At 51.4% G+C, this 21,649-nt stretch overlaps 1 protein-coding gene across 5 annotated transcripts in view; it reads left to right on the top strand.

Annotated features, from left to right (window-relative positions):
- The window catches only part of LOC137356811 (CREB-regulated transcription coactivator 2-like), a 174,773-nt gene that overhangs the window by 141,560 nt on the left and 11,564 nt on the right, over positions 1-21,649 (top strand). For 3 of the 5 annotated variants that reach the window (XM_068022603.1, XM_068022604.1, XM_068022602.1), the window contains 2 exons: positions 7,340-7,550; positions 12,621-13,308. In XM_068022603.1, coding sequence (XP_067878704.1) covers positions 7,340-7,550; positions 12,621-12,826 — 417 coding nt within the window. In that variant the 3' untranslated portion in view covers positions 12,827-13,308. Of the gene's footprint in view, positions 1-7,339; positions 7,551-12,620; positions 13,309-21,649 lie in introns of those variants that run through there. The other 2 variants (XR_010971111.1, XR_010971110.1) reach the window with 1 other exon arrangement.

Genomic DNA, 21,649 nt, shown 5'->3' with positions numbered 1-21,649 from the left:
GGTGTCTGTATGGGTCCCGTACCCATGTGTATGTTGGTGTCTTTGGGTCCTTTATCTGGGTGTGTATTGGTATCTGTATGGGTCCCGTACCCATGTGTATGTTGGTGTCTTTGGGTCCTTTATCTGGGTGTGTATTGGTATCTGTATGGGTCCCGTACCCATGTGTATGTTGGTGTCTTTGGGTCCTTTATCTGGGTGTGTATTGGTGTCTGTATGGGTCCCGTACCCACGTGTGTGTTGGTGTCTTTGGGTCCTTTATCTGGGTGTGTATTGGTGTCTGTATGGGTCCCGTACCCACGTGTGTGTTGGTGTCTTTGGGTCCTTTATCTGGGTGTGTATTGGTGTCTGTATGGGTCCCGTACCCATGTGTGTGTTAGGGCCGATGTGGGTCCTTTATCTGGGTGTGTATTGGTGTCTGTATGGGTCCCGTACCCATGTGTGTGTTAGGGCCGATGTGGATCCTTTATCTGGGTGTGTATTGGTGTCTGTATGGGTCCCGTACCCACGTGTGTGTTGGTGTCTTTGGATCCTTTATCTGGGTGTGTATTGATGTCTGTATGGGTCCCGTACCCATGTGTGTGTTGGTGTCTTTGGGTCCTTTATCTGGGTGTGTATTGGTGTCTGTATGGGTCCCGTACCCATGTGTGTGTTAGGGCCGATGTGGATCCTTTATCTGGGTGTGTATTGGTGTCTGTATGGGTCCCGTACCCACGTGTGTGTTGGTGTCTTTGGATCCTTTATCTGGGTGTGTATTGATGTCTGTATGGGTCCCGTACCCATGTGTGTGTTGGTGTCTTTGGGTCCTTTATCTGGGTGTGTATTGGTGTCTGTATGGGTCCCGTACCCATGTGTGTGTTAGGGCCGATGTGGGTCCTTTATCTGGGTGTGTATTGGTGTCTGTATGGGTCCCGTACCCATGTGTGTGTTAGGGCCGATGTGGATCCTTTATCTGGGTGTGTATTGGTGTCTGTATGGGTCCCGTACCCACGTGTGTGTTGGTGTCTTTGGATCCTTTATCTGGGTGTGTATTGATGTCTGTATGGGTCCCGTACCCATGTGTGTGTTGGTGTCTTTGGGTCCTTTATCTGGGTGTGTATTGGTGTCTGTATGGGTCCCGTACCCATGTGTGTGTTAGGGCCGATGTGGGTCCTTTATCTGGGTGTGTATTGATGTCTGTATGGGTCCCGTACCCATGTGTGTGTTGGTGTCTTTGGGTCCTTTATCTGGGTGTGTATTGGTGTCTGTATGGGTCCCGTACCCATGTGTGTGTTAGGGCCGATGTGGGTCTTTTATCTGGGTGTGTATTGGTGTCTGTATGGGTCCCGTACCCCAGTGTGTGTTGGGGCCTATGTGGGTCTTTTATCTGGGTGTGTATTGATGTCTGTATGGGTCCCGTACCCATGTGTGTGTTGGTGTCTATGTGGGTCCTTTATCTGGGTGTGTATTGATGTCTGTATGGGTCCCGTACCCATGTGTGTGTTGGTGTCTGTGGGTCCTTTATCTGGGTGTGTATTGATGTCTGTATGGGTCCCGTACCCCAGTGTGTGTTGGGGCCTATGTGGGTCCTTTATCTGGGTATGTATTGGTGTCTGTATGGGTCCCGTACCCATGTGTGTGTTGGTGTCTATGTGGGTCCTTTATCTGGGTGTGTATTGATGTCTGTATGGGTCCCGTACCCATGTGTGTGTTGGTGTCTGTGGGTCCTTTATCTGGGTGTGTATTGATGTCTGTATGGGTCCCGTACCCCAGTGTGTGTTGGTGTCTATGTGGGTCCTTTATCTGGGTGTGTATTGATGTCTGTATGGGTCCCGTACCCATGTGTGTGTTGGTGTCTGTGGGTCCTTTATCTGGGTGTGTATTGGTGTCTGTATGGGTCCCGTACCCATGTGTGTGTTGGGGCCGATGTGGGTCCTTTATCTGGGTGTGTATTGGTGTCTGTATGGGTCCCGTACCCATGTGTGTGTTGGGGCCTATGTGGGTCCTTTATCTGGGTGTGTATTGATGTCTGTATGGGTCCCGTACCCATGTGTGTGTTGGTGTCTTTGGGTCCTTTATCTGGGTGTGTATTGATGTCTGTATGGGTCCCGTACCCATGTGTGTGTTAGGGCCGATGTGGGTCCTTTATCTGGGTGTGTATTGATGTCTGTATGGGTCCCGTACCCATGTGTGTGTTGGTGTCTTTGGGTCCTTTATCTGGGTGTGTATTGATGTCTGTATGGGTCCCGTACCCATGTGTGTGTTAGGGCCGATGTGGGTCCTTTATCTGGGTGTGTATTGATGTCTGTATGGGTCCCGTACCCATGTGTGTGTTGGTGTCTTTGGGTCCTTTATCTGGGTGTGTATTGATGTCTGTATGGGTCCCGTACCCATGTGTGTGTTGGTGTCTTTGGGTCCTTTATCTGGGTGTGTATTGATGTCTGTACGGGTCCCGTACCCATGTGTGTGTTAGGGCCGATGTGGGTCCTTTATCTGGGTGTGTATTGGTGTCTGTATGGGTCCCGTACCCCAGTGTGTGTTAGGGCCGATGTGGGTCCTTTATCTGGGTGTGTATTGATGTCTGTATGGGTCCCGTACCCCAGTGTGTGTGTTGGTGCCTGTGGATCCTTTATCTGGGTGTGTATTGGTGTCTGTATGGGTCCCGTACCCCAGTGTGTGTTGGTGCCTGTGGATCCTTTATCTGGGTATGTATTGGTGTCTGTATGGGTCCCGTACCCCAGTGTGTGTTGGTGCCTGTGGATCCTTTATCTGGGTGTGTATTGGTGTCTGTATGGGTCCCGTACCCCAGTGTGTGTGTTGGTGCCTGTGGATCCTTTATCTGGGTGTGTATTGGTGTCTGTATGGGTCCCGTACCCCAGTGTGTGTTGGTGCCTGTGGATCCTTTATCTGGGTATGTATTGGTGTCTGTATGGGTCCCGTACCCCAGTGTGTGTTGGTGCCTGTGGATCCTTTATCTGGGTGTGTATTGGTGTCTGTATGGGTCCCGTACCCCAGTGTGTGTTGGTGCCTGTGGATCCTTTATCTGGGTGTGTATTGGTGTCTGTATGGGTCCCGTACCCCAGTGTGTGTTGGTGCCTGTGGATCCTTTATCTGGGTGTGTATTGGTGTCTGTATGGGTCCCGTACCCCAGTGTGTGTGTTGGTGCCTGTGGATCCTTTATCTGGGTGTGTATTGGTGTCTGTATGGGTCCCGTACCCCAGTGTGTGTTAGGGCCGATGTGGGTCCTTTATCTGGGTGTGTATTGGTGTCTGTATGGGTCCCGTACCCCAGTGTGTGTTAGGGCCGATGTGGGTCCTTTATCTGGGTGTGTATTGATGTCTGTATGGGTCCCGTACCCCAGTGTGTGTTGGGACCTACATGGATCCTTTATCTGGGTGTGTATTGGTGTCTGTATGGGTCCCGTACCCATGTGTGTGTTGGTGTCTGTGGGTCCTTTATCTGGGTGTGTATTGGTGTCTGTATGGGTCCCGTACCCATGTGTGTGTTGGTGCCTGTGGATCCTTTATCTGGGTGTGTATTGGTGTCTGTATGGGTCCCGTACCCATGTGTGTGTTGGTGTCTATGTGGGTCTTTTATCTGGGTGTGTATTGGTGTCTGTATGGGTCCCGTACCCCAGTGTGTGTTGGTGCCTGTGGATCCTTTATCTGGGTGTGTATTGATGTCTGTACGGGTCCCGTACCCCAGTGTGTGTGTTGGTGTCTGTGGGTCCTTTATCTGGGTATGTATTGGTGTCTGTATGGGTCCCGTACCCCAGTGTGTGTGTTGGTGTCTATGTGGGTCCTTTATCTGGGTATGTATTGGTGTCTGTATGGGTCCCGTACCCCAGTGTGTGTGTTGGTGTCTATGTGGGTCCTTTATCTGGGTGTGTATTGGTGTCTGTATGGGTCCCGTACCCATGTGTGTGTTAGGGCCGATGTGGGTCTTTTATCTGGGTGTGTATTGGTGTCTGTATGGGTCCCGTACCCCAGTGTGTGTTGGGGCCTATGTGGGTCTTTTATCTGGGTGTGTATTGATGTCTGTATGGGTCCCGTACCCATGTGTGTGTTGGTGTCTATGTGGGTCCTTTATCTGGGTGTGTATTGATGTCTGTATGGGTCCCGTACCCATGTGTGTGTTGGTGTCTGTGGGTCCTTTATCTGGGTGTGTATTGATGTCTGTATGGGTCCCGTACCCCAGTGTGTGTTGGGGCCTATGTGGGTCCTTTATCTGGGTATGTATTGGTGTCTGTATGGGTCCCGTACCCATGTGTGTGTTGGTGTCTATGTGGGTCCTTTATCTGGGTGTGTATTGATGTCTGTATGGGTCCCGTACCCATGTGTGTGTTGGTGTCTGTGGGTCCTTTATCTGGGTGTGTATTGATGTCTGTATGGGTCCCGTACCCCAGTGTGTGTTGGTGTCTATGTGGGTCCTTTATCTGGGTGTGTATTGATGTCTGTATGGGTCCCGTACCCATGTGTGTGTTGGTGTCTGTGGGTCCTTTATCTGGGTGTGTATTGGTGTCTGTATGGGTCCCGTACCCATGTGTGTGTTGGGGCCGATGTGGGTCCTTTATCTGGGTGTGTATTGGTGTCTGTATGGGTCCCGTACCCATGTGTGTGTTGGGGCCTATGTGGGTCCTTTATCTGGGTGTGTATTGATGTCTGTATGGGTCCCGTACCCATGTGTGTGTTGGTGTCTTTGGGTCCTTTATCTGGGTGTGTATTGATGTCTGTATGGGTCCCGTACCCATGTGTGTGTTAGGGCCGATGTGGGTCCTTTATCTGGGTGTGTATTGATGTCTGTATGGGTCCCGTACCCATGTGTGTGTTGGTGTCTTTGGGTCCTTTATCTGGGTGTGTATTGATGTCTGTATGGGTCCCGTACCCATGTGTGTGTTAGGGCCGATGTGGGTCCTTTATCTGGGTGTGTATTGATGTCTGTATGGGTCCCGTACCCATGTGTGTGTTGGTGTCTTTGGGTCCTTTATCTGGGTGTGTATTGATGTCTGTATGGGTCCCGTACCCATGTGTGTGTTGGTGTCTTTGGGTCCTTTATCTGGGTGTGTATTGATGTCTGTACGGGTCCCGTACCCATGTGTGTGTTAGGGCCGATGTGGGTCCTTTATCTGGGTGTGTATTGGTGTCTGTATGGGTCCCGTACCCCAGTGTGTGTTAGGGCCGATGTGGGTCCTTTATCTGGGTGTGTATTGATGTCTGTATGGGTCCCGTACCCCAGTGTGTGTGTTGGTGCCTGTGGATCCTTTATCTGGGTGTGTATTGGTGTCTGTATGGGTCCCGTACCCCAGTGTGTGTTGGTGCCTGTGGATCCTTTATCTGGGTATGTATTGGTGTCTGTATGGGTCCCGTACCCCAGTGTGTGTTGGTGCCTGTGGATCCTTTATCTGGGTGTGTATTGGTGTCTGTATGGGTCCCGTACCCCAGTGTGTGTGTTGGTGCCTGTGGATCCTTTATCTGGGTGTGTATTGGTGTCTGTATGGGTCCCGTACCCCAGTGTGTGTTGGTGCCTGTGGATCCTTTATCTGGGTATGTATTGGTGTCTGTATGGGTCCCGTACCCCAGTGTGTGTTGGTGCCTGTGGATCCTTTATCTGGGTGTGTATTGGTGTCTGTATGGGTCCCGTACCCCAGTGTGTGTTGGTGCCTGTGGATCCTTTATCTGGGTGTGTATTGGTGTCTGTATGGGTCCCGTACCCCAGTGTGTGTTGGTGCCTGTGGATCCTTTATCTGGGTGTGTATTGGTGTCTGTATGGGTCCCGTACCCCAGTGTGTGTGTTGGTGCCTGTGGATCCTTTATCTGGGTGTGTATTGGTGTCTGTATGGGTCCCGTACCCCAGTGTGTGTTAGGGCCGATGTGGGTCCTTTATCTGGGTGTGTATTGGTGTCTGTATGGGTCCCGTACCCCAGTGTGTGTTAGGGCCGATGTGGGTCCTTTATCTGGGTGTGTATTGATGTCTGTATGGGTCCCGTACCCCAGTGTGTGTTGGGACCTACATGGATCCTTTATCTGGGTGTGTATTGGTGTCTGTATGGGTCCCGTACCCATGTGTGTGTTGGTGTCTGTGGGTCCTTTATCTGGGTGTGTATTGGTGTCTGTATGGGTCCCGTACCCATGTGTGTGTTGGTGCCTGTGGATCCTTTATCTGGGTGTGTATTGGTGTCTGTATGGGTCCCGTACCCATGTGTGTGTTGGTGTCTATGTGGGTCTTTTATCTGGGTGTGTATTGGTGTCTGTATGGGTCCCGTACCCCAGTGTGTGTTGGTGCCTGTGGATCCTTTATCTGGGTGTGTATTGATGTCTGTACGGGTCCCGTACCCCAGTGTGTGTGTTGGTGTCTGTGGGTCCTTTATCTGGGTATGTATTGGTGTCTGTATGGGTCCCGTACCCCAGTGTGTGTTGGTGTCTATGTGGGTCCTTTATCTGGGTATGTATTGGTGTCTGTATGGGTCCCGTACCCCAGTGTGTGTTGGTGTCTATGTGGGTCCTTTATCTGGGTGTGTATTGATGTCTGTATGGGTCCCGTACCCCAGTGTGTGTTGGTGTCTATGTGGGTCCTTTATCTGGGTATGTATTGGTGTCTGTATGGGTCCCGTACCCCAGTGTGTGTTGGTGTCTATGTGGGTCCTTTATCTGGGTATGTATTGGTGTCTGTATGGGTCCCGTACCCCAGTGTGTGTTGGTGTCTATGTGGGTCCTTTATCTGGGTATGTATTGGTGTCTGTATGGGTCCCGTACCCCAGTGTGTGTTGGTGTCTATGTGGGTCCTTTATCTGGGTATGTATTGGTGTCTGTATGGGTCCCGTACCCCAGTGTGTGTTGGTGTCTATGTGGGTCCTTTATCTGGGTATGTATTGGTGTCTGTATGGGTCCCGTACCCCAGTGTGTGTTGGTGTCTATGTGGGTCCTTTATCTGGGTATGTATTGGTGTCTGTATGGGTCCCGTACCCCAGTGTGTGTTAGGGCCGATGTGGGTCCTTTATCTGGGTGTGTATTGATGTCTGTATGGGTCCCGTACCCATGTGTGTGTTGGTGCCTGTGGATCCTTTATCTGGGTGTGTATTGGTGTCTGTATGGGTCCCGTACCCCAGTGTGTGTTAGGGCCGATGTGGGTCCTTTATCTGGGTGTGTATTGATGTCTGTATGGGTCCCGTACCCATGTGTGTGTTGGTGCCTGTGGTACCCTTGCCTGGGTGTGTTCTGGGGCCTGCAGGGTGGAGGAGACTGGGGTATTCGTTGTTGAACTGCTCTTTCAGTATAGTCTGACAACCACCGCCATCCCAACTGAACACCCTTCCTTACTGGGATGAGACTGTTAATTGTTTGAAATGTTTCTCTTGTTCTCTCAGCTCGAACAGTGCAACACGGAGACATTAGTTGGCAATCTGCCACTCAACAGCAATGTATTCTGTGGAGACACAGGGACCAGCAGCTTGTCGCAGGTTGGCACGCTGGGCCTGATGGACAGCAGCGACAGTCTTCAGGATGCTCAGCTGCTGAACAAGCAGAATCTGTATTATTCCAATCGAATGGGTACAATTCCCAATATCATACTCACAGGTACTTCATCCACATAATCCCTACATCGTTCACCCCTCCTTGTACCTGTCTGCCTGGTGTCCACTGTCTTCAGCCCTGACACTCTGCCGTTTGCTTAGGCCTGACACTCAACATTGGTTGAGACCCGTGCCATTATCCTGGAATGCGCTTCACTGGCTGAGCTGGTCATTTATCATCATTCCCATTGGTTATTTGCTGCTTGCATTGTTCACCAATTGTTAGGAACATAAGAGTAGGAGTAGGCCATTCAGCCCGTCAAGCCTGTTCCACCATTCCGTTAGATCATGGCTGGTCATCTACCTCAATGCCACTTTCCCGCACTTTCCCCATATCCCATAGTGTCATTAGTATCCAGATATCTAATGATTTCTGTCTTGAACATGCTCAATGACTGAGCTTCCACAGCCCTCTGGGGTAGAGAATTCCAAAGATTCACCATCCTCTGAGTGAAGAAATGCCTCCTCATCTCGGTCTTAAATGGTCTACCCCTTATTCTGAGACTATGTCCCCTGTTTCGAGACTCACCAGACAGGGGAAACATCCTATCTACATCCACCCTGTCACGTCCTGTAAGAATTTTGTAAGATTCAATGAGATCACCTCTCATTCTTCGAAACTATAGAGAAGAATACAGGCCCAGTTTCCTCAATCTCTCCATCCCAGGTATCAGTCTGGTGAACCTCCGTTGCACTCCCTCTACGACAACTATATCCTTTCTTTGATGAGGAGACCAAAACTGGACACAATCCTCCAGGTGCAGTCTTTGCTGGCTTCTAAATTGCTCCTAATCCTCAGGTTTACCACTTTTTCTGGAAAACCTATAAGCCACTTCCTTTGATCTAATGCAATCTTTAACTTCTTTTGTTAGCCACGGTTGATTCATCTTTCCTGTTGGGTTTTTCTGTCTTCGAAGAATGTTTATTTGTTGCAGACCATGTAATATTTCTTTAAATACTAGCCATTGCCTGTCTACTGTCAAATCTTTTAGTGTATTTTCCCAATTCACCATAGCCAACTTGTCCCTCATACCTTCATAGTTTCCTTTGTTTAGATTTAAGACCCTATTTCAGAATGAACTACATCAGTTTCAAACTTAATGTAAACTTCTATCATATTATGGTCACTATTTCCCAAAGGGTCCTTTATAGCAAGGTTCTTAATTAGCCCTTTCACATTACATAATACTAAATCTAAAATAGCCAGATCCCTAGTTGGTTCTTCAACATACTACTCCAGAAACCCATCTTGCACAGACGCCAGGAATTCATCCTCCACAGCATTAGTCCCGATTAGGTTTACCCAGTATTACTGTATTAGCAATGTTACATGCACCTCTAATTTCCTGATTTACACAGTACCCAGCATTACCACTACTGTTTGGTGGCCTATAAACAACTCCCTCCAATGTTTTGCTGCCCCTTGCTGTTTCTTAGCTGCATCCAAATTGATTTTACATCTTGATCCTTCGATCTAAAATCCCCTCTCATCAATGTACTGATCTTGTCCCTTATTGCGAGTGCTACCCTCTCTCCTTTTCCTTTTTGCCTATCCTTGCTAAATGAATATCTTTGAATATTCAGTTCCCTGTCTTGATCAACCTGTAACCACGTCTCTGTAATGGCAATTAAATCATACCCATTTACCACTATTTGTGCCTTCAAATCATCTACCTTGTTGTGAATGCTGTGTGCGTTCAGATAGAGTGCCCTGAACTTTGTTTTTTTAATATTATTCCACTTTCTGATCCTATTTGATGCTTTCCTTTGTTTCGCTTACTACTTCTCTACTTCCTTTTACCCATTTTGCTTCCCTCCAATCTTCCCTTCCTGCCACACTCAGATTATCAATTCCCTTCTCGTTGCCTTGCTCTCTTGCCTTCTCTCTCTCTAAATTATCACATCTTCCTTCACTTGATCCATCGCTCCCACTATTTAGTTTAAAGTCCTCTCTGCCACCCTAGTTATACGACTCGCCAGAACACTGGTCCCAGCATGAGGCAGGTGAGGACCATCCCAACGGTCTAGCTCCTACTTTCCCCAGTACTGATGCCAGTGCCCCATGAATCAAAGTCCATTTCTCCCACACTAATCTTTGAGCCACGCATTGAACTGTGTAATCTTATTTACCCTACTCCAATTTGCTCGTGGCTCAGGTAATAATCCAGAGATTATTACCTTTGAGGTTCTGCTTTTTAATTTAGCCCCGAGCTGCTCATGCTCTCTATGCTGAACCTCTTTCCTAGTCCTATTAATGTCATTGGTACCTACGTGGACCACGACAACTGGATCCACCCCCTCCCTCTACAAGTTCCTCTCCAGCCCTGAGCAGATGTCCTGAACCCTGGCACCAGGCAGGCAACACAGCCTTTTGGACTCTTACTCTTGGCTGCAGAGAACAGTGTCTATCCCCCTGATTATACAGTCCCCTACTATCACACCATTCCTATTAACTCCCCCCATTTGAAAGGCTTCCTGTACCATTGTGCCATAGTCAGTTTGCTCAAAAACTGTTCAGCTCTCCATCTCATCCATACAAGCTGAAAGAGGCTCAAACCTGTTGGACAATTTCAAGGGCTGAGGCTGCTCCACTCCCACCTTTGTGATCCCCTTACCTGCCTCACTCACTATCACACCTTCCTGTCGCTGACCACTGACCAAATCAGACGATGCTACCCTATGGGGTGTGACTGCCTTCTGGAACAAAGTGTCCAGGTAACTTTCCCCCTCCTTGATGGATCACAGTGTCTGTAGCTTGGCCTCCAGCTCATCCACTCTGAGCCGATGCTCCTCGAGCTGCAGACGCTTAATGCAGATCACACTGGATCACATTGGATCACACGTACAACACGTCACAGCAGCAGCACATCACCTGCCCTTCCATCTTTGTGATTTATTTAACTATTTGATTAATTAATTTATAATTAATAAACTCCACTCCTATTAAGCTTTACTACTGCTGGTAAACCTTACTACTACTAATAAAACCTTACGAATAAGTTACCTGAGTCTCAGAAGATTTTTGTTCCCATTAATGTTACACTAAACCCCCCAAAAAATTCCTTAGTTTAGATCAGATGAAAAAAAGAGAAAATGTTCACCAACCAATCACTGACCACCTTTGCCGAAATGTCACATGTCAATTTCCGTTTTCCCTCTTCGCACCAACTTACCACGTGAACCACATTCCCACCTTGACACTCTAACGATCGAGTCTGCATTCTGTGCAGCCCTTACTCCGTCGTTGATGTGAATTCTGTAACTGGCTGCCTGTACTGGTTCAGGAGGCAGGATCATTTACTCTCATTTATTGACATCATTGTTATCTTGGAGAAAGGCCATGGGAGCAGCACTAAACCAGTTCATCAGTGTGAGTGAGGGAGAAAGGCTGGGTTGAACCTGCCGCTCCCACCCTGCGTGAGCGCAGAACCCAGAACTTGACTTGTCTTTTCTCCCTTGTGCTGAGAGACCTGCTGCCCTGCTGCAGCTATTTACCCTGATCGTATGCTGCTGGATGATAAGACGTAAGGTGGAGGGTGGGGGGCATTACACCCGCAGCAGGAGCTGGAGAGCTGAACACGTTACCCAGGCTGACCCTCACATTGCAGTACTGAGGGAGGGTTGGAGGGTCAGTACTGAGGGAGCGCCGCACTGTCGGAGGGTCAGTACTGAGGGAGCGCCGCACTGTCGGAGGGTCAGTACTGAGGGAGCGCCGCACTGTCGGAGGGTCAGTACTGAGGGAGCGCCGCACTGTCGGAGGGTCAGGACAGAGGGAGTGCCACACTGTCGGAGGGTCAGTATTGAGGGAGCACCGCACTGTCGGAGGGTCAGTACTGAATGAGCGCTGCACTATCGGAGGGTCAGTACTGAGGGAGTGCCACACTGTCGGAGGGTCAGTACTGAGGGAGCGCCGCACTGTCGGAGGGTCAGTACTGAGGGAGCGCTGCACTGTCGGAGGGTCAGTACTGAATGAGCGCCGCACTGTCGGAGGGTCAGTACTGAGGGAGTGCCGCACTGTCGGAGGGTCAGTACTGAGGGAGTGCCGCACTGTCGGAGGGTCAGTACTGAGGGAGTGCCGCACTGTCGGAGGGTCAGTACTGAATGAGCGCTGCACTGTCGGAGGGTCAGTACTGAGGGAGCGCCGCACTGTCGGATGGTCAGTACTGAGGGAGCGCCGCACTGTCGGAGGGTCACTGAATGAGCGCCGCACTGTCGGAGGGTCAGTACTGAGGGCGCGCCGCACTGTCGGAGGGTCAGTACAGAGGGAGTGCCGCACTGTTGGATGGTCAGCACTGAGGGAGTGCCACACTGTCGGAGGGTCAGTGCTGAGGGAGTGCCACACTGTCGGAGGGTCAGTGCTGAGGGAGTGCCACACTGTCGGAGGGTCAGTACTGAGGGAGTGCTGCACTGTCGGAGGGTCAGTACTGAGGGAGTGCCACACTTTCGGAGGGTCAGTATTGAGGGAGTGCCACACTGTCGGAGGGTCAGTACTGAGGGAGTGCCGCACTGTCGGAGGGTCGGTACTGAGGGAGTGCCGCACTGTCGGAGGGTCAGTACTGAGGGAGTGCCACACTGTCGGAGGGTCAGTACTGAGGGAGTGCCGCACTGTCGGAGGGTCAGTACTGAGGGAGTGCAGCACTGTCGGAGGGTCAGTACTGAGGGAGTGCTGCACTGTCGGAGGGTCAGTACTGAGGGAGTGCCACACTGTCGGAGGGTCAGTGCTGAGGGAGTGCCACACTGTCGGAGGGTCAGTACTGAGGGAGCACTGCATAGTTCTCCCCCTTCACCTGGGGCCAATATTTACCTCTCACCAACATCAGTAAAACAGATTAGCTCATTGCTATTTGTGGAATCTTGCTGTGCACAAATTGGCTGCCTCCTTTCCTACATCACAACAGTGAGTACACTTTGAAAAGTATTTCATTGGCTGTAAAGTGTTTTGAGACATCCTGAGATGGGGAAAGGTGCTATAGAAATGCAAACCCTACTGTCTGTGTTCGCTGAGTTTGAATAGGTGACCTCTTTCCCTGCTGCAAACCCTCACTTTCCTTCTCTCTCTTTGTCTTTTTCCCAGGCGACTCTCCTCCTGGTTTTTCAAAGGAAATCACGAGTGCTCTGGCTGGTGTTCCAGGCTTTGAAGTGGATTCTCAATACCCATTGGACGATGAGCTCAAGATCGAGCCACTGACTCTGGATGGACTGAGCATGCTCAGTGACCCCAACCTGACGCTCTTGTCTGACCCCACTGTGGAGGACTCATTCCGGACAGACCGTCTCTAATGCGGAGCATTAGGAGAGAGAGAGAGAGAGACACGGTGGAGTGGGTATGAGCCCCCTCCCCCTCCGCCTGGTGCCCGCAGTGAGCAAAACAATGAATAAATCAAACGGTTGTGAATGACGGGCCTGTGAGCCGAGCAGACTGAAGTAAGGGACTGTTGTGAGAGAGAGAGAGGGGGGCGGCGGTATGGGGGCTTTCATGTCAGACATTGGAAGAATGTTCTGTGGCTGTGCACGGATCGCTCACTGTGTCACCCTGTACTGTGAACAGGCTGACCTCCGGGGTGCCTGCCGCTAACCTCTGTTACTGATGGGGAGGGGTTGGGGGAGAGAGAAGTGTAAATACTGTGTATTATTAAGCTGGTGGTCTGTAGAATTGAAACAACCACCTGACCTTGGAGCAGAGGGATTTCTGTGTTTTTTTAAAAAGACATTTGTGAATATTCAACTATTTTACGAAAAGAAGAAATATATCAAAAGTTTTAAATGCAACCAAGCACTTGTGGTGGGGAGGGCGATGGGGAGGGGGGAGGGCGATGGGGGACCGCAACGGGGGGGCGATGGGGGACCGCAACGGGGGGGGTGGGGCCGCCAACCGCGGACGAGGGGGATGGTGGCGCGGTGGGGAGTGAAATGGGGGTCGGGGGTGCGGTGGAAGGAAGGGGGTGGAGGGGTGACCGGCGGGGAGGGTGACCGGTGGGGGGTGGTGGGGAGGAGGGTGATGGAGAGGGGGGGAAGGGAGGGCGATGATGAGGGGGGTGGGGGGGGTTGGTGGTGGGTGGAGGGTGACGGGTTGGCGGGGAGGGCAACAGGGGAGTGGTGGGGGTGGGTTAAGGGAAGGGGGTGAGGGGGGGTGACTGGAGGGAGGGAGGGAGGGCGACGAGGGTGGGGGGGATGCAGGGAGGGTGATGGAGAGCGGGAAGAGAGGTGGGGAGGGTGATGGAGAGCGGGAAGGGAGGTGGGGAGGGTGATGGAGAGCGGGAAGGGAGGTGGGGAGGGTGATGGAGAGTGGGAAGGGAGGTGGGGAGGGTGATGGAGAGCGGGGAGGGGGGGTGGGGAGGGTGATGGAGAGCGGGGAGGGGGGTGGGGAGGGTGATGGAGAGCTGAGAGGGGGATGGGTACGGTGATGGAGAGCGGAGAGGGGGGTGGGGAGGGTGATGGAGAGCAGGGAGGGAGGGTGGGTACGGTGATGGAGAGCGGAGAGGGGGGTGGGGAGGGTGATGGAGAGCGGGGAGGGAGGGTGAGTACGGTGATGGAGAGCGGGGAGGGAGGGTGGGGAGGGTGATGGAGAGCGGAGAGGGGGGTGGGGAGGGTGATGGAGAGCTGAGAGGGGGGTGGGGAGGGTGATGGAGAGCGGAGAGGGGGATGGGTACGGTGATGGAGAGCGGAGAGGGGGGTGGGGAGGGTGATGGAGAGCAGGGAGGGTGGGTACGGTGATGGAGAGCGGGGAGGGAGGGTGAGGAGGGTGATGGAGCAGGGAGGGAGGGTGGCTACGGTGAGCACCATTACTGCAGGGCTGCAGATTCTGTGATAATCCTTTGATAATCAATGATGTGGGATGTTTGTGGAGGGGATGGAAGAGGTGTGGAGGGAGGACAGGGGTGATGGGGTGAGGCCACATTGTAAGTGATGGGCTGATCCACCCTGGTCTCTGGCCTTCCTGGGCCTAGCATGAACTCACTGGCCTGTGCTGTGCTGTGCTGCCGGTTGTGGTGCAGTTTGGTTTGATGGGCTAAGGAATTCCTGGTTCCCACATTTGAGGGAGCAGCTGTCAGATTTCAGGCCGAGGTTAGTCCTCCATTCCCTTCAACCACTGCTGCCCCTGCTGGCCGGAGTCCAGGCAAAACTTTGCAGAGTTTGTATGAGTGAAGCAGAGGCCAAGAGAGTTGGCTGAGAGAATCAGCGGGGTGGGGAGGGCTCCTAACCCAGACCCTGTCTTCCATCTTTCACTTTAAATGTTCTCTCCCTCTCTTTCCTGAGGTCGCTGATTCCAAGGCACCACCCACACCCTCCAGCACCTCACCCAACAGGGCTGCTTGTGTGTGATTGCAGATTACTGAGTGTTGGCAGGCTGTTTGACTCTGGAAGGCTTCACACCCAAGCTTGCAACCCACACAGTCTCATTTGTTTCTCCCTTGGCACTGAGTATAACTGTAACATCAATCACAGCCCTGACTGAGACCGGTTAACTCAACATAGCCTGGAAATCACTCTGGGATCGACCTGATCTTCCATATCACTACTGTGGACAAATGTGACACTGGGAGCTTAAACTCCCATTGAAACCCGTTGAACGTTTCATGTCAATGCACCTTAGGCAGAGACTATGTGACCTGAGTATCAACTCAACCTGGTATGGATTACAGGTTCTCATTACAGCTGACCTGCAGCTTCAATTAAATGGCAAGAAAGCACCAGTAATATGGTGAGAAACTGAGGCCACCTGAATAAAGGCTGTAACTGCAGAGGGCACTTGTAGCTGGATAACACTGGGGTACAGTACTGGTGGGAACAGGTCTGTCACTGTATAATACTGGGGTACAGTACTGGTGGGAACAGGTCTGTCACTGTATAACACTGGGGTATAGTACTGGTGGGGACAGGTCTGTCACTGTATAACACTGGGGTACAGTACTGGTGGGGACAGGTCTGTCACTGTATAACACTGGGATACAGTACTGGTGGGGACAGGTCTGTCACTGTATAACACTGGGGTATAGTACTAGTGGGGACAGGTCTGTCACTGTATAACACTGGGGTATAGTACTGGTGGGGACAGGTCTGTCACTGTATAACACTGGGGTATAGTACTAGTGGGGACAGGTCTGTCACTACAACACTGGAGTACAGTACTGGTGGGGACAGGTCTGTCACTGCATAACACTGGGGTACAGTACTGGTGAGGACAGGTCTGTCACTGTATAACACTGAGGTACAGTACTGGTGGGGACAGGTCTGTCACTGTACAACACTGGAGTACAGTACTGGTGGGGACAGTTCTGTCACTGTATAACACTGGGGTACAGTACTAGTGGGGACAGGTCTGTCACTGTATAACACTGGGGTACAGTACTGGTGAGGACAGGTCTGTCACTGTATAACACTGGGGTACAGTACTGGTGGGGACAGGTCTGTCACTGCATAACACTGGGGTACAGTACTGGTGGGGACTGGTCTGTCACGATATAACACTGGGGTACAGTACTGGTGGGGACAGGTCTGTCACTGTACAACACTGGAGAACAGTACTGGTGGGGACAGTTCTGTCACTGTATAACACTGGGGTACAGTACTAGTGGGGACAGGTCTGTCACTGTATAACACTGGGGTACAGTACTGGTGAGGACAGGTCTGTCACTGTATAACACTGGGGTACAGTACTGGTGGGGACAGGTCTGTCACTGTATAACACTGGGGTACAGTACTGGTGAGGACAGGTCTGTCACTGTATAACACTGAGGTACAGTACTGGTGGGGACTGGTTTGTCACGATATAACACTGGGGTACAGTACTGGTGGGGAAAGACCTGTCAGTGTATAACACTGGGGTACAGTACTGGTGGGGACAGGTCTGTCAGTGTATGACACGGGTACAGTACTGGTGGGGACAGGTCTGTCACTGTATAGCACTGGGGTACAGTACTGGTGGGGACAGGTCTGTCAGTGTATAACACTGGGGTACAGTACTGGTGGAGACAGGTCTGTCACTGCATAACACTGGGGTACAGTACTGGTGGGGACAGGTCTGTCACTGTATAGTACTGGGGTACAGTACTGGTGGGGACAGGTCTGTCACTGTATAGTACTGGGGTACAGTACTGGTGGGGACAGGTCTGTCACTGTATAGTACTGGGGTACAGTACTGGTGGGGACAGGTCTGTCAGTGTATGACACGAGTACAGTACTGGTGGGGACAGGTCTGTCAGTGTATAACACTGGGGTACAGTACTGGTGGGGACAGGTCTGTCTGTGTATGACACAGGTACAGTACTGGTGGGGCAGTTCTGTCACTGTACAACACTGGAGTACAGTACTTTTTTTGTTCATTCATGGGATATGGGCATCACTGGCTAGGCCAGCATTTATTGCCCACCCCTAATTGCCCTTGAGACGGTGGTGGTGAGCTGCCTTCTTGAACCGCTGCAGTCCATTTGGGGTTGGTAGACCCACCGTGCTGTCAGGAAGGGAGTTCCAGGATTTTGACCTAGCAACAGTGAAGGAACGGCAATATAATTCCAAGTCAGGATGGTGTGTGACTTGGAGGGGAACTTGCAGGTGGTGGTGTTCCCATGTATTTGCTGCCCTTGTCCTTCTAGTTGGTAGAGGTCGCGGGTTTGGAAGGTGCTGTCGAAGGAGCCTTGGTGCGTTTCTGCAGTGCATCTTGTAGATGGTACACACTGCTGCCACTGTGCATCGGTGGTGGAGGGAGTGAATGTTTGTAGATGGGGTGCCAATTAAGCGGGCTGCTTTGTCCTGGATTGTGTCAAGCTTCTTGAGTGTTGTTGGAGCTGCACCCATCCAGGCAAGTGGAGAGTATTCCATCACACTCCTGACTTGTGCCTTGTAGATGATGGACAGGCTTTGGGGAGTCAGGAGGTGAGTTACTCGCCGCAGGATTCCTAGCCTCTGACCTGCTCTCATAGCCACAGTATTTATATGGCTACTCCAGTTCAGTTTCTGGTCAATGGTAGCCCCTAGGATGTTGATAGTGGGGGATTCAGCGATGGTAATGCCGTTGAATGTCAAGGGGAGATGGTTAGATTCTCTCTTGTTGGAGATGGTCATTGCCTGGCACTTGTGTGGCGCGAATGTTACTTGCCACTTATCAGCCCAAGCCTGGATATTGTCCAGGTCTTGCTGCATTTCTACACGGACTGCTTCAGTATCTGAGGAGTCATGAATTGTGCTGAACGTTGTGCAATCATCAGCGAACATCCCCACTTCTGACCTTATGATTGAAGGAAGGTCGTTGATGAAGCAGCTGAAGATGGTTGGGCCTCGGACACTACCCTGAGGAACTCCTGCAGTGATGTCCTGGAGCTCAGATGATTGACCTCCAACAACCACAACCATCTTCCTTTGCACTAGGTATGACTCCAGCCAGTGGAGGGTTTTCCCCCTGATTCCCATTGACCTCAGTTTTGCCAGGGGTCCTTGATGCCATACTCGGTCAAATGCTGCCTTGATGTCAAGGGCAGTCACTCTCACCTCACCTATTGAGTTCAGCTCTTTTGTCCATGTTTGAACCAAGGCTGTAATGAGGTCAGGAGCTGAGTGGCCCTGGCGGAACCCAAACTGAGCGTCACTGAGCAGGTTATTGCTAAGCAAGTGCCGCTTGATGGCACTGTTGATGACACCTTCCATCACTTTACTGATGTTTGTGAGTAGGCTGATGGGATGGTAATTGGCCGGGTTGGACTTGTCCTGCTTTTTGTGTACAGGACATACCTGGGCAATTTTCCACATTGCAGGGTGGATGGCAGTGTTGTAGCTGTACTGGAACAGCTTGGCTAGGGGTGCGGCAAGTTCTGGAGCACAGGTCTTCAGTACTATTGCCGGAATATTGTCAGGGCCCATAGCCTTTGCAGTATCCAGTGCCTTCAGTCGTTTCTTGAAATCACGCGGAGTGAATCGAATTGGCTGAAGTCTGGCATCTGTGATGCTGGGGACTTCAGGAGGAGGCCGAGATGGATCATCAACTCGGCACTTCTGGCTGAAGATTGTTGCAAATGCTTCAGCCTTATCTTTCACACTGATGTGCTGGGCTCCCCCATCATTGAAGATGGGGATATTTGTGGAGCCACCTCCTCCAGTTAGTTGTTTAATTATCCACCACCATTCACGGCTGGATGTGGCAGGACTGCAGAGCTTAGATCTGATCCGTTGGTTATGGGATCGTTTCGCTCTGTCTATCGTATGCTGCTTATGCAGTTTGGGATGCAAGTAGTCCTGTGTTGTAGCTTCACCGGGTTGACACCTCATTTTGAGGTATGCCTGGTGCTGCTCCTGGCATGCCCTCCTGCACTGTTCATTGAACCAGAGTTGGTCTCCTGGCTTGATGGTAATGGTAGAGTGGGGGATATGCTGGGCCATGAGGTTACAGATTGTGGTTGAGTACAATTCTGCTGCTGCTGATGGCCCACAGTGCCTCATGGATGCCCAGTTTTGCATTACTAGATCTGTTCGAAATCTATCCCATTTAGTACGGTGATAGTGTCACACAACACGATGGAGGGTATCCTCAATGTGAAGGCAGGACTTTGTCTCCACAAGGACTGTGCGGTGGTCACTGTTACCAATACTGTCATGGCCAGATGCATCTGCGGCAGGTAGATTGGTGAGGACGAGGTCAAGTATGTTTTTCCCTCGTGTTGGTTCCCCCACCACCTGCCGCAGACCCAGTCTAGCAGCTATGTCCTTTAGGACTCGGCCAGCTCGGTCAGTAGTGGTGCTACCGAGCCACTCTTGGTGATGGACATTGAAGTCCCCACCCAGAGTACATTTTGTGCCCTTGCCACCTTCAGTGCTTCCTCCAAGTGGTGTTCAACATGGAGGAGTACTGAGTCATCAGCTGAGGGAGGGCGGTAGGTGGTAATCAGTAGGAGGTTACCTTGCCTATGTTTGACCTGATGCCATGAGACTTCATGGGGTCCGGAGTCAATGTTGAGGACTCCCAGGGCAACTCCCTCCCTACTGTATATTACTGTGCCACCACCTCTGGTGGGTCTGTCCTGCCGGTGGGACAGGACATACCTGGGGATGGTGATGGCAGTGTCTGGGACATTGTCAGTAAGGTATGATTCCGTGAGTATGACTATGTCAGGCTGTTGCTTGACTAGTCTGTGAGACAGCTCTCCCAACTTTGGCATAAGCCCCCAGATGTTAGTAAGGAGGACTTTGCAGGGTCGACAGGGCTGGGTTTGCTGTTGTCGTTTCCGGTGCCTAGGTCGGTGCCGGGTGGTCCGTCCGGTTGCATTCCTTTTTATTGACTTTGTAGCAGTTAGGTACAACTGAGTCGCTTGCTAGGCCATTTCAGAGGGCATGTAAGAGTTAACCACATTGCTGTGGGTCTGGAGTCACATGTAGGCCAGACCAGGTAAGGACAGCAGATTTCCTTCCCTAAAGGACATTAGTGAACCAGATGGGTTTTTACAACAATCGGCAATGGTTTCATGGCCATCATTAGACTAGCTTTTAATTCCAGATTTTTATTAATTCAACTCAAATACCACCTTCTGTTGTGGTGGGATTCGAACCCATGTCCCCAGAGAAATACCCTGGGCCTCTGTGTTACTAGTCCAGTGATAATACCACTACGCCACCGCCTGCCCTGGTGGGAATAGTTCTGTCACTGTGTAACACTGGGGTAGAGTACTGGTGGGGACAGGTCTGTCACTGTGTAACACTGGGGTACAGTACTGGTGGGGGACAGGTCTGTCACTGTGTAACACTGGGGTACAGTACTGGTGGAGACAGGTCTGTCACTGTATAACACTGGGGTCCAGTACTGGTGGGGACAGGTCTGTCACTGTGTAACACTGGGGTACAGTACTGGTGGGGACAGGTCTGTCAGTGTATAACACTGGGGTACAGTACTGGTGGGGACAGGTCTGTCACTGTATAACACTGAGGTACAGTACTGGTGGGGACAGGTCTGTCACTGTATAACACTGGGGTACAGTACTGGTGGGGACAGGTCTGTCACTGTGTAACACTGGGGTACAGTACTGGTGGGGACAGGTCTGTCACTGTATAACACTGGGGTACAGTACTGGTGGGGACAGGTCTGTCACTGTGTAACACTGGGGTACAGTACTGGTGGGGACAGGTCTGTCACTGTGTAACACTGGGGTACAGTACTTGTGGGGACAGGTCTGTCAGTGTATAACACTGGGGTACAGTACTGGTGGGGACAGGTCTGTCACTGTGTAACACTGGGGTACAGTACTGGTGGGGACAGGTCTGTCAGTGTATAACACTGGGGTGCAGTACTGGTGGGGACAGGTCTGTCACTGTGCAACACTGGGGTACAGTACTTGTGGGGACAGGTCTGTCAGTGTATAACACTGGGGTACAGTACTGGTGGGGACAGGTCTGTCACTGTATAACACTAGGGTACGGTACTGGTGGGGACAGGTCTGTCACTGTGTAACACTGGGGTACAGTACTGGTGGGGACAGGTCTGTCACTGTGTAACACTGGGGTACAGTACTTGTGGGGACAGGTCTGTCACTGTATAACACTGGGGTAGAGTACTGGTGGGGACAGGTCTGTCACTGTATAACACTGGGGTACGGTACTGGTGGGGACAGGTCTGTCACTGTGTAACACTGGGGTACAGTACTGGTGGGGACAGGTCTGTCACTCTATAACAGTGGGGTACAGTACTGGTTGGGACAGGTCTGTCAGTGTATAACACTGGGGTACAGTACTGGTGGGGACAGGTCTGTCACTATAACACTGGGGTACAGTACTGGTGGAGATGGGTCTCTCACTGTATAACACTGGGGTACAGTACTGTTAGGGACAGGTCTGTCACTGTATAACACTGGTACAGTACTGGTGGGGACAGGTCTGTCACTGTTTAACACTGGGGTCCAGTACTGGTGGGGACAGGTCTCTCACTGTATAACACTGGGGTACAGTACTGGTGGGGACAGGTCTGTCACTGTATAACACTGGGGTCCAGTACTGGTGGGGACAGGTCTGTCACTGTATAACACTGGGGTGCAGTACTGGTGGAGACGGGTCTGTCACTGTTTAACACTGGGGTACAGTACTGGTGGGGACAGGTCTGTCACTGTATAACACTGGGGTACAGTACTG

This window comes from Heterodontus francisci, chromosome 46 (assembly GCF_036365525.1).
Source record: "Heterodontus francisci isolate sHetFra1 chromosome 46, sHetFra1.hap1, whole genome shotgun sequence".
Taxonomy (NCBI): Eukaryota; Metazoa; Chordata; class Chondrichthyes; order Heterodontiformes; family Heterodontidae; genus Heterodontus; species Heterodontus francisci.
This window is presented reverse-complemented; position numbering and strand designations above follow the sequence as displayed.